Source organism: Phyllostomus discolor, chromosome 5, assembly GCF_004126475.2.
Source record: "Phyllostomus discolor isolate MPI-MPIP mPhyDis1 chromosome 5, mPhyDis1.pri.v3, whole genome shotgun sequence".
Taxonomy (NCBI): domain Eukaryota; kingdom Metazoa; phylum Chordata; class Mammalia; order Chiroptera; family Phyllostomidae; genus Phyllostomus; species Phyllostomus discolor.
Window position 1 is genome coordinate 143,479,846 of NC_040907.2, and position 12,860 is coordinate 143,492,705.

General features: G+C 36.4%; 1 protein-coding gene and 1 pseudogene across 1 annotated transcript in view; one reads left to right on the forward strand and one right to left on the reverse strand.

The window, feature by feature from the left end:
• The window catches only part of RNLS (renalase, FAD dependent amine oxidase), a 250,858-nt gene extending 239,482 nt beyond the window's left edge, over nt 1–11,376 (reverse strand). Inside the window, exons 1-4 of the mRNA XM_028512789.2 lie at nt 10,889–11,376; nt 10,023–10,128; nt 9,268–9,410; nt 6,572–6,730 (exon numbers count right to left, since the gene is read on the reverse strand). Of these exons, the coding sequence (XP_028368590.1) occupies nt 6,572–6,730; nt 9,268–9,410; nt 10,023–10,128; nt 10,889–11,006 (526 nt within the window). The 5' untranslated portion in view covers nt 11,007–11,376. The remainder of the gene's footprint in view (nt 1–6,571; nt 6,731–9,267; nt 9,411–10,022; nt 10,129–10,888) is intronic.
• LOC114497183 lies at nt 8,258–9,097 on the forward strand (annotated as a pseudogene).
• Nucleotides 11,377–12,860: the final 1,484 nt, after the last annotated feature.

Sequence of the window (12,860 nt, forward strand, 5' to 3'; positions counted from 1 at the left end):
ATAGCCATTTTGACAGGTATGAGGTGATACCTTGTTGTGATTTTAATTTGTGTTTCCTTGATGATTAGCAACATTGAACATCTTTTCACGTGTCTATTGGCCATCTGTATATCCTCTTTTGAGAGATGCCCATTCAGGTCCTTTGCTCACTAATCAAATTGTTTTGGGATGTTAAATTGTATGCGTTCTTGATATATTTTGGATATCAACCTCTTATCAGATGTATCAATAGCAAATATCTTCTTGCATCTAGCAGGTTGTCTTTGTTTCGTTAATGGTTTCCTTTGCTGTGTAAAAACATTTTAGTTTGATGTAGTCCCATTTGTTTATTTTTTCTTTTGTTTCCCTTGCTCAAGGAGACATATCAAAAAAAATTACTAAGAGTAATGCCCATGAGTTTACTGTCCATGTTTTCTTTTAGAAGTTTTATGGTTTGGGGTCTTACATGTAAGTCTTTAATCCATTTTGAGTTTATTCTTGTGTATGGTATAAGAAAAAAATACATGCATCCCTATGTTCATTGCAGAATTATTTACAATAACCAAAATATGAAAGCAACCTCAGTGTCCATTGATAGGTGAATGAATAAAGAAAATGTGGTATCTATATACAATGAAATATTAGCCATAAAAAAGAACGATTTTTACCATTTGAAACAACATGGATGGACTTGGAAGGTATTATACTAAGTAAAATAAATGAGACAGAGAAATACAAATACCATACGATTTTCCTCATATGTGAAATCCATAAAACAAAATAAATGAACACACAAAACAGAAACAAAGTCATAGGTACAGAGAACAAACTGACGGTTGCCAGATGGGAGCAGGGTTAAGGGGCTAAGTAAAAGAGGTGAAGAGATTAAGAAGTATAAATTGGTAGTTACAAAACAATCACAGGATGTAAATAGAGCATAGGGAATATAACTATGTATGGTGTTGGGTGAGGATTAAATGAGATGACTTTTGTAAGGTTAATATGTAGAAGAAGAGCACCGTTATAGAACCAGAAGGTGAACTGTGAATTATAAGAGATTCACTATATGGTCCATAAAGCTTCCCTGGTCTTCCAACTTGGAGAAGGTAATAAAAGTAACAAGTAATTGCACCCCCTCTCCAAAAAAGTAGTTTTGTTTCTTCCACAGAAAACAAAATAGGGAGAAGGAAGAGTTAGGAGGAAATCCAGACCACAGTGCCGTAACCGAAAGGGAAGTCTTTCAATTAAGAGATGGTACATACGTAGATCCTAAAAGCTGGACATGATTTAGAAAAAGAGATAGATATAGAATGAAAAGAAAAGTACAAAAAAAGCCAAAGACATGGGACTGCTCAGAGTATGTATGAATATAAGACTTGTAACAAAGCCCCAGTTCTGTCTCTACCTAGCTATGCACTTTTGGGTAAATTAATTAGAATAGGCCTAAATTTATTTCCCTGTGATATTATGGGATTTTGTGAATTATATTATAGTTATAGCTTTATATATGTTCTGTGTTTTAATCACCTTCACATTCCCTTCTAGTTTAAAAATTCAGGCAGATGAAGTTCCAGTTGCTTGTTTTTTTCTTTTGTTTCCCTTACTTAAGGAAATATATCAGACAAAAAATATGGCTACAAGCAACATCCAAGATTTTACTGCCTATGTTTTCTTCTAGGATTTTTATGGTTTAGGGTCTAACATTTAAGTCTTTAATCCAGTTTGAATTTATTCTTCTTTGGGGTATAAGAAGATGGTCTAGTCTCATTTTTCTGCATGTATCTAATTTTCCTAACTCTATTTATTGAATAAACTATCTTCAGCCCATTGTACATGCTTGCTTCCTCTGTCAAATAAAGGTATGGGTTTATTTCTGGGCTCTCCATTCTGTTCCATTGATCAATATGTCTATTTTTATGCCAGTACCATGATGTTTTGATTACCATGGCCTGATAGTACAGTTTGATATCAGGTAGCATGATTCCTCAAACTTTGTTCTTCTTTCTCAAGATGGCTATTGCTATTTGGGGTCTTTTGTGGTTTCATATAAGTTTTTTAAATATTTGTTCTAGTCCTGTGAAATACATCATTGGTATATTGATAGGAATTGCACTGAATCTACAGATTGCTTTTCTCATAGCAAAGGAAACCATCAACAAAATACAAAGACAAACCACTAAATAGGAGAACATACTTGCTGATACATCTGATAAAGGTTTAATATCCGAAATTTAAATGAACTTATGAAACTCATACCAAAAAACCCAAACAATCCAATTAAAAAATGGGCAAAGGATCTAAATAGATACTTCTACAAAGAGGACATACAAGTGGCTAATATACATATGAAAAGATGCTCAACATCACTAATCATCAGAGAAATGCGAATTAAAACCACAATGAGATAATCACCTCACACCCGTCAGAATGGTTACCATCAATAAATCAACAAACAATAAGTGCTGGCGAGGACGTGGAAAAAGAGAAACCCTTTGTACTGTTGATGGAAATACAGATTGGTGTTGCCACTGTGGAAAGTAGTATGGAGTTACCTCAAAAAATTAATTGCTGCCTTAAAACCCAGTGATTCCACTTCTGAGAATTTATCCAAAGAAACCTGAAAAACTAATTCAAAAGAATATAAGCACCCCTATATTCATTGCAGTGTTATTCACAACCCAAGATGTGGAAGCAGCCCAAGTGACCATCAGTAGATGAATGGATAAAACAACAATGGTATATTTACATAATGAAATACTACTCAGCTGTAAAAATGAAGAAAAGTTTACCCTTTGTGACAGCATGGGTGGACCTGAAGACCATTATGCTAAGTGAAATGAGCCAGTCAGAGAAAGACAAATACCATATGTGGAATCTAATGAACAAACTAAACTAACAAGCAAAATAGAGGCAGAGTCACATATAAAGAGCAGGCTGACAGCAGTGGGGGTAGAAGGTAGAAGATGAGGGATCAAAAAAACACAAAAAAACTCTTGGACATGTATTGAACACGTACAACAATGTGATGATTGAGGGGAGAAGATGGGTGGGTGGAAGTGGATAAGGTACAAGGGGGATAAATGGTAATGAAAAATACAATAAAAATAAACTATTACAATTTTAAAAATAAACAAAAATAAAAATTCAGAAGGGAACTGCAATATATACTGGGATCCACTAGATGGCAATGAATGGCTTTATAAACAGATATCTCTTCACAGAAATTCAAACTGTCTAAAATCAAACAAGAGTATAAGAGTATATTATAAACTCTCCAGAAACAAAGAGAGAAGGGGTTAACTTATTCTTCATACTTAAGTCATTACTGAAACTTATAAGGTAAAGAGAAAGCAGATCTTCTTAACTCCTTTCTTTTCTACCCATAGGCATTGTGTCATCTTTGTTAGGACATTCTGTTAACTGTTTACTGCCAGAGTGGGTTATTTCATAACAAGAAAGCAAACAGAATTGTTTGCATGGGGTCCAATTCTGAATTGAGATAATTCAACACCCGAAACACCCTAACCATCAATCAATTGTACCAAGTCAATGATTCTTAAACTTTTTCATCACGAAGAGCCTACATATTCTGTGATATTATTGCTCCACTAAAAAAGAAAAAAATCTATTTCTTTTCCAGCATGATATATTTTTTCAGATTACATCAACATTATCCTTTTTAATAGTAAGACTAAACTATCTTTATTTTTAAAGTTATGACTATTCAAAAAATTGTAAGGAAAAATATAAAAATCATCTTTAAGCAATAAAAAATGTTGAAGTGTTTCTGTCAAAATTTAGTTGAAAAATATTTTTCAACCCAAACTGAAAAAATATAGATGCATCTTTTTATTTTTCAGTTTAAAATATTTTGAAATCTTTTCCTGTTAATAACTATATTATTACATTAATAATCACTAGCATTCAATTGTTCACAGGTAAGTATTTGCAAAATTTATACAGAAAGTGTTCTGAGGGAACATATTTTAACTGAAATGTCTGGCTTTCCAGACAACACTATTCTTCACAAAATTGACAGAAATAGCCCCATTTAAAGATGACTAATGATAAGAGAGGGACCTATGCAGAGAAAAGGAGAAAGACAACGAAACATAACAGAACCTAAAAAATGAGCTGATGAGAAATGCACATCGAAAAATTTTTCAGGAAGCAGAGTAGTTCAACAAACACTTAGGCAATGACCTGAAAACAGTGAAGAATTATACGACCTCTTTAAGAAAGTATCTCAATGAAGACAGCAAAAAGAACACTTTTGAAAACTGCATGGGTGACATGGAGAGAAGGCTTTTTAGAGGAAGTCAAAAAGTAATGCAAAGACCAAAGTTGAAAGTGAGTTCACACAAAATGCCAGTTATGGGAGGGAGATATTCTGTGTTTTTTAAGATACACTGAGATCATAATAAATGTGCCAGAAATAATTCTTCAAGTATCAGAAGAAAACTTAGTTGAAAATAAAGGGAAAGCCAAATTTTTAAGTAAAATAATGGATGACGTGCTCCATGCAAAACTGACACACAACTATTACACATCTTTATGAAATTACTGGAGTCAAAGATGAACAAATTTTAAAAAAAGGTGTCTTCCAAAATAAAGCATCTCTGAAAGACTTAAAGTAAAAAAGGATGTGGCAGATAAATTTAATGAAGATATATTATGAATCAAATAAAATGGTATCAAAAATCATGAAGCAGAAATTGCCCCCAAAACTCTGGAAAGATATAAAGAAATACAATTACAGTAAGAGAATTAAGTTATCTCTCTCAGTCCAATATAGTTCAAGTACTCAAAAAAAAGGATATGGAAGATCCAAATAAAATTATTATTTGGAAGGCCCTTAAACACGTACGAGGTGTTATGTTTCATACGTCGCTAATACAAATACTGATAAGTACTTTCAAATTGCAATGCTGAAGGATCTCTCCTTACATACAAAAAAACTATTGTAGCTTTTTAAAACTGGAATATGTAACTAACAGCACAACTGAATACATTGACCAATAACTGTGTTTTAGTAAAATGTTCCAGCATATTATTTGACAGTCTCCAAATTTATCCAATTATTGCAGACACCATGACAATAAATCATCCTACTTTTAAGTGACTTTGGCAACAGACTAGAAGTAGGCTCATGACAGAGATCGTTGAAATTACTTTTCTAATTTGCCCATAGCTATATAATAAATATTCCAATCACTTCTATATCATTACCGCACACTGCACTAGCAAAGAAGGTACCGATATATTGTTACTGTCCGGTAGAACTGGTATTTAAAGAAAAGCTAATTACTTTCAAGATCTAACAAACAGCTATTTTCTTCCTCAGAGAACAATTTCTATTACAGTTCTAAATCTATGATAGATACACCACACTTATTACCAGTTTTCTTTCTAATAGTGGCATCAAAGGCCATTTTTCAACCAAATCCATTGTCAATTTTAGTCAGGCAACAAAGTCAAAAGCTCCAGGCACATCATATCCACTGCCCTTCCCACATGACCCAAAGTCTTGCCCACCATCACCAGGCTCTGCTTTATTGTAACTCATGGGCTTCAAGGCAAGATGAGGTGCCCTCTAGAAGTCAATGACTTTGATATGTCAGGCTCAGTCAGACAGAATGAAAGACAGGAGAAAAATCAGTGAAACCTAGCATAGGTAGAGGCAAAGCAGATCCACAGAAAAGCTTTTCTTAGGAATCCCGGTAATAGGGAAATCTAGAGACAGAAAGTGGGTGACAGTTCATTTAGGGTTAGAGGACAGAGGGATGGAGACAAGGGCTTTAGGATATGGATTTTCTTTTGGGGTTATTAAAATAGCCCAAAACTGAGAGTGGGAATGGTTGCATATATTGGTGAATATATTAAATATCACTGAAATGTATATATTTTTTAAAGATTTATTTTTATTTATTTTTAGAGGGGGAATGGAGGGAGAAAGAGAGAGAGAGAGAAACATCAATGTGTGGTTGCTGGGGGTCATGGCCTGCAACCCAGGCATGTACCCTGACTGGGAATCGAACCTGTGACACTTTGGTATGCAGCCCGCGCTCAATCCACTGAGCTACGCCAGCCAGGGAGAAATGTATATTTTAAATGAATGAATTATATGGTATGAGAATTACATCTTAAAGCTGTTTTTGAAAAAAGGCAGGGGAGAAGCCAGGTAAAAGGTGAGCCAACAGATCCCAAGCAGGGAAGAACATGAGACTCTTACTCAAGAGCAATCAGACATGAGGTTTGCCAGGGGTTCACATAATTAATGCTGTCATAAAAACCATCTTTTCTCCAGGTTGCCCACAAGAAGACTGCTAATCTTGCAGGCCAAACTACTGCATATCCATCAAAATTATTTACATCTTAAAGGCAAGATCAATAAGAAAATTATTCAACTTTTAACTGGTTAAGGGTTTCAGTCTGACAAAGGCTAATACCATAAACCAGGCCATCTTATGTTTGTAAAAATTCAAATCAATAGGATCCATACTATTAGACCCTTTGCTAAGAGAGTTAAGCTGAATTCATGCTTCCAAAGAAATCTCATCCCCAGAAGTAAACAGCACAGGCTGAGACTCACCATTTGCAATGTCACCTTGAAGCTGCAGAATCTGAGGAACTGGCATCGTGAGGACAACAATATCAAACTGCTCAGGGGAGCCTGTTTCCTTGGAGACTTCCCACTTGTCATTTCTCAGGTTGATCTGGGTCACACATTGTCTGAAACAGATATCAGCACCTGTTCCAAAAGCAAAATCATGTTCACATAAGCAGAATTTTTCTTGTGAATAAAGGGGGAGAGAAGAGTCACCAACTGTGTCCGCCTGGGTGAATAGATGGTACAATTTGTCCTCTACGTCCCCTGGGGTTCACTTTCTTTACTTTTTTTCCCATTTAGTGGGAATTCCTCTCCTTCTGGCACTCCTGGACCTACCTATCAATGCCTGGTCTGGGGAAAAATATGGTTACAATTAATAATAATAGCTATTTTTTATTAAGCATCAGCTACGTGATGAGACTACACAAAGCACTTGATACACATTATACCAATCAATTTCACAGGTAAGGAAACAGATTCGGAAATGCCATGCCATAATTTAAAGCTACATCTGACTTTGAACTCATTATCATTATAAAGCAAGTATACATTTTAGTAAAGGTGTTAATTCTTTTCTGTAGTAACAGCAAGAAAGAGCAATATCCCCTATTAAAGGAATTATTATTCTCTATTAAACCTGAAAAAAGTCTCTGTAAGAGAAATCCGAGTCCTTATCAATGGATCAACTACCTTAATTAAGAAGAAATTAACAGAAACACAATCTAGAATATCCTCTTACTGCATTTTTCGTCTTTGCACTTAGCCCAAAGGTATTGTAGTAATTATTTGAATAGGTATTTGATTAATATTTTCTTCCCTTCTACTCTGTAATTAAGTCTGTTTTGTTTCTGTATATAGCATATAGCCTCTACAGTACAGTCCCTGCCACATACCAGGTATATAATCAATGCTCATTTAAGGCAGCAATTTACAGCCTTTTTCATCTCATGGCACACACATACTAATTACTAAAATTCTGCAGCACACCAAATAATATATCCTATGTTTTGCCAATCCAACAAAAATATAGGTATAATTTTGATTCATTCACACTGGAAGGCTATTGTTGTGTTGGCTGTTGTCATTTTTTATTTGACAATCTAATATTCAGAGACTTCCCACCGCACATAAGACAAAATATAAAATCTTTAATATTGCTTACAAAGCCCCTTATGATCTGGCCCCTGTCTTAGCCTTGAACTTCATCTAATCACTTTCTTCCTCATTCGCTACTCTCCAGTCACAATGACCTTCTCTAGTTCCTCGAGTGTACCAACTTGATCCTAACATCAGAACAGTTCCAATTTCATGCGTCTACTGTATGGAATTATCACCACTCATATCTTGGCCTAGTTTCTTCTTGCTTACCTTTCAGGTACTCATGAAAACAGCAGTTGATCAGTGACACTTTCTTTGACCCATCTCCCCCTCTCATACCTCTGCAACCAGTTAGATCTTCTTACATGTTCTCTCATAAGGCTCTCATTCCTTCTTAGCATTTATTAAGTGCCTTTATGTATATACATAATTAGTCTTTCCTCTCTGTTAACAAAGGTAGGAACCACATCTCTTATTTACCACTGTTTCTCCAGCACATAATGTTTAATAAAAAATTTTAAAATATGTAAATAGCCATAAAGATGGCTATCAACAACTCCCCCGCAATTCCTCGTCCTGCTTCCCCCAACCTGCCATGCCCTTGCAACCAACACTGAATTGGAGATGGCCTTGGGAGTGCAAGTGGCTGACGAAGTATGTTGCATTTTTATGACATGAAAGATAGGAAGTCTTCCACACTAGAAGAAATCAAGAAAAGAAAGAAGCCTGTCATTTTTTGTCTCAGTGCAGACAAAAAGTGCACCACTGAGGAAGGCAAAGAGAACTTGATTCTTGGTTGGAGATGTTGGTATAGCTATTACCATTCCTTTTAAACATTTTGTGGGAATGCTTCCTGAGGAAGCTTCTCACTATGCTTTCCTTGATCCAAGCTTTGAAATCAAGGAGCCCAGAAAAGAGGAAAAGCCATTTTTATTTGTTTGTCTGCTTTTTTGCAGGCACCAGAACTAGCACCACCTCCAAAAAATAAAATTGATGCAAGCTCCAAGGATGCAATCCAAAAGGACTTTCAAGGCATAAAACATGAATGTCAAGCAAATAGGCCAGAAGACCTGGGCCTGTATTGCTGAAAGGCTAAATGGATCCTTAATTGTAGCTTTTGAAGGATGCCCTGTGTAGATCATTGTTCAACGACGCAAATCAAAAGGTTTCGTGTTTAATGTTATCCTCTTGCTCTATGAGTAAAGAAAATATATTTAGGCCAGGGCCTCAATGAGAGGCAGCTATCTTGTCATCTGTTAAACTAAATATTCTACAAATACATGCAAACAGCCCTAAATAAATCTAAAATCTAAAGTTTAAAAAAAGGATAAATATAAACATATATGAATAGATAAATAGAGACAGCCATGTAGATTAATAGATAGACGCATAAACACTTTTCTGGAAGCATACATTGTAAACTGTTATTAATGATTAGGGGAAGAAAACTAGCTATTGAATATTGAATAGGAAAATATCTATTTTATAATTTTATTTACAGTATTAATATTTAATTATGTGTATAATTTTTATTTTAAAATGCTAATTTTAAAAGAAGGTAGAGAAAATCCTATTCCCACCTGATTCTTTCAAGTAATGTTTAATAATTGAAGAAATTCCTTGAGGGGCCACAAAGTTCTGGTCTCCGTCCTTCACCACCATTCCTTCAATAGGAGAGGTCAGAGGCTTCAAAATGCCAACAGCTAACAGTTCATCATAAAAACTGAAATAAATCAATATATATAACATAATTATATGCTATAATTAGCTCTAACATACCATATTCTCTGACAAGAATTCTTAGAGATTATAATATTAAATAATAACCAGAAGTTGTCATATGATCAACTCGATGCATGTTTTGTGCTAATAAAACATAATTTGGGGGAAGAACAGAAATGTTTTGAGAATCCATAAATCTTCTGCTGACATTAATCGAAGGCCAATTTTCTTGTACATTACCAAATAAATAAATAAGTCGATGAAGATGAACCGAAAGTTATTCAGTACACCAGTTTTATTTAAGTTGGTTAGCATTTACTTCCAACCCAGCTATTTCATCTTCTTCCTCGGCACCAACAGAGCGATTCATATTTACTGGGCCATTACTCTGTTCCATCTAACATCTCATCTGACCTTCACAACAACACTCCGAGGCATGTATTACAGTTTTCTCACTTTACTAGGTAAACCTTTTAATGCTGAAACCGTCACAAATAATATCAAAATAATTTCACTATATTACAAGAAGCAAAGTTTAACCCTGTGAAGTATGGATAGTTTATTTTTACATCATACCGCTAGTAAGACTGATTCCACCCCTCACCTAACTCACCTGTGGTGTTTTTTGGCATAGTGAGGAGTGCGCGTGATGTACTGGGCACCCAAGTCGATCGTGCTCTGTGGGTTCTGAGGGCTGCTGGTGGTGGTCATTCTTCCCCCTTGAATTAATAATCCACAGCAAATGTCTCTGCATTAGAATACCCTTTTGCAATCGATGCCACTCACCCCATCTTACCCCACATGGGTGACCTTACATCTATATTAGAAAACATTGTTTTTTGAAGTTGAAGTTTTTGTCATCCAACATTGGTAGAAAACAGTTAAAAGACAGTTTGGTCACTGTGTGATGTTTTAAAGAATGACACATGAATAACACAGCAGTGTTCAGTACTGTGGTGCGTACAGCTACTAATTTGAATGAAAGGAATGAATGAATAAAATAATGAATGAAATGTCAGAATGAATCAATCAGTGAATGCTTTCACTCTCTGAGTCAGGATTCATGGGAATAGCTGGATCCTGTAAACTACATCTTCATTAGGTCTTGGTCAATGAGTTTTTTGGGATCCACATAATTTGGAGAAAACTGCAAAGGCACAGGCAGGCCAAGATGAAAATCTATTTGTCAGCGACTGCGGAAGGCCCAAGCTCGGCAAACTCGGGTCAGGATCACTTCCAAGCCGCTGGGGCCTGGTGCTTAAGGGCAAACCACCGCCAACCCAGCCAGGGTCGCGGCCCCCACCCTCCGCCCCGCTCGGTCTCCGATCACGTGACCAGGCGCGCACTGCGCAGGCCGGACCGCGCCGGGGCTGAACCAGCTGCGTTTTCCCCGGACCTTTCAGGGTGAGGCCCATGCTACCTCAGAAACCGGCCTCCGCGCTGGTTTCCTTTCCCGCGTTTGGCCACTAGTCGACCCACCTGAGTCCCCAGCTTTGTCCCACACAACAAGATGTAAGGGACCGGCCGCCTCCTTCCTTAGCAGCGCAGCGCACAAACTTCCCGTTAGCCCCGCGCCCACGATCAGCACCCGCGCCATGGCCCGCTGTCTTGCGGCGACCCTGCACGGCCTGCAGTTTCTGACCGGGCGGCTGAGACCGAGGTAGCACTGTCCCCTGAGCAGTCCCGCCGGCCGGCCTGCAGGGGGCAGAGAGGAGGCGACCGGAGCTGAGAGGCAGGTCTGCCCAGTACCGAGCTGCAAACTTGCGATTTCCCTTCGGTTGGAGGGCCGGGAGCCGGCGTGTAAAACCCCGCTGGCGCCGGTGGATTAAGCTGCAAACTCCCGCCCGGCCCTGGCTTAGAAAAGCCTGGAAATCGTATAGGTTAGTGTGACAGTCCGCCTCTACACTGAGCTGGTGCTGACCACCGCGGAGACCCAGCCTAAACTGCCTGCAGGGTAACTGTCACTGCTTGATAGGGCCTTTGCTCTCAATATTCTGTCTGAAAGTGGGGATCCGAGGGGACATTCCAGCGAGCCGCCCTCCAGGGCCTTAATGACCGCTGTTCACATCATAGAAAAAGATTTTGAAATCAAGGAAATTTTTTTCTTAAACTAGTCCTTGGGCTTTGTGTTTATGTATTTTTTTGAATTTCAGTTTCTCCATCTGTGAAATGGGAATGATAACGTCTACATTTCAGATTTATGAAAATGAAAGATACTTGATTAACCGAAACACTTTAGATCACTCAGCTCTTCAGTAAATAATGTTTTATGTCATAACACATTATAAATGCTCTAAGGGATATAAAGATTACCACTGTTCCCCTACCCCAACATGGTCCTGGAAATTCTCAGTGAAACAACAAAAAGCAATGAGAAGTCTGAACTATTAAAAAAATAATTAAGTTGCACTGAATTGTAGATTAAAAAGTTTACCTAGTAAACTCTAGGGAAACAATAGCTATAAGAACTAAGAAAGTTGACAATGGTAGCCACATATAATGAAAACATTTACAAATTATAAATTCTACTTTTTGTCCACATCATGAAGAAATCACCATGCATTAAACTGGTGATGGATTAATATTACCTATATCCAATAAAAGAACTAGGAGAAAATACAGGTGAACATATATAGTCTAAGAAGACATTTATAAGCATAAAAATAAAAGGTAGAACTGAGAAGAAAAACGGAATGCACAAACATTACAACTTGTATGTTAAAAACAATATAAAATCACAATAGTGAACAAATTTTTAACACCTATGAAAGATGAAAGTTTGATAATTTTATTATATAAAGTCTTTAAGACATAATTAAATGATAATCCAAAGAGAAAATATTCCCAGACTTAATAGAATCCTTGAACAGAAATATAGCAGTCCAATAAACATATAAAATGTTTATATGTTTATATAAAACATAAACTTAATATTTATATAAAACATATAAAATAATGTTTAACTCTTCCACATTCAAATACAAATTAAAATGAGATGGCACTCTATTTGTTGGGAACTGCTTTTTTAAAATGTTAAATGTCTACACTTGGCACGAGTGTAACCAAGCACACTTTAATGTTATTATTGGTAGAAATGTAATAGGTTTACTGGAATCGAGTTTGAAAATATATCAAATTAAAACTATGCCCTTTAAAAGAGATATTCCAGGTCTAGACATTTATCTTAGGTTATCTAACCTATAACCTAAGATATAGGTTAAAATGTGTTTACCTCAATGTTATTAAAAACAGTGATGTATACAACAGAGGATTGAGGAGATTATAGCTATTCATACACCTATATAAAACTTCTTTAAAAACATGGTTTTGAATATATAAAAACATGGGGAATTACATATGCTGCAATGCTGAGAAAAAGGGCTACAAACTAGTAAAATCCCAGATTCTTGTAAATACGCAGATAGATACAAACACATGCAGTTACAGAGAA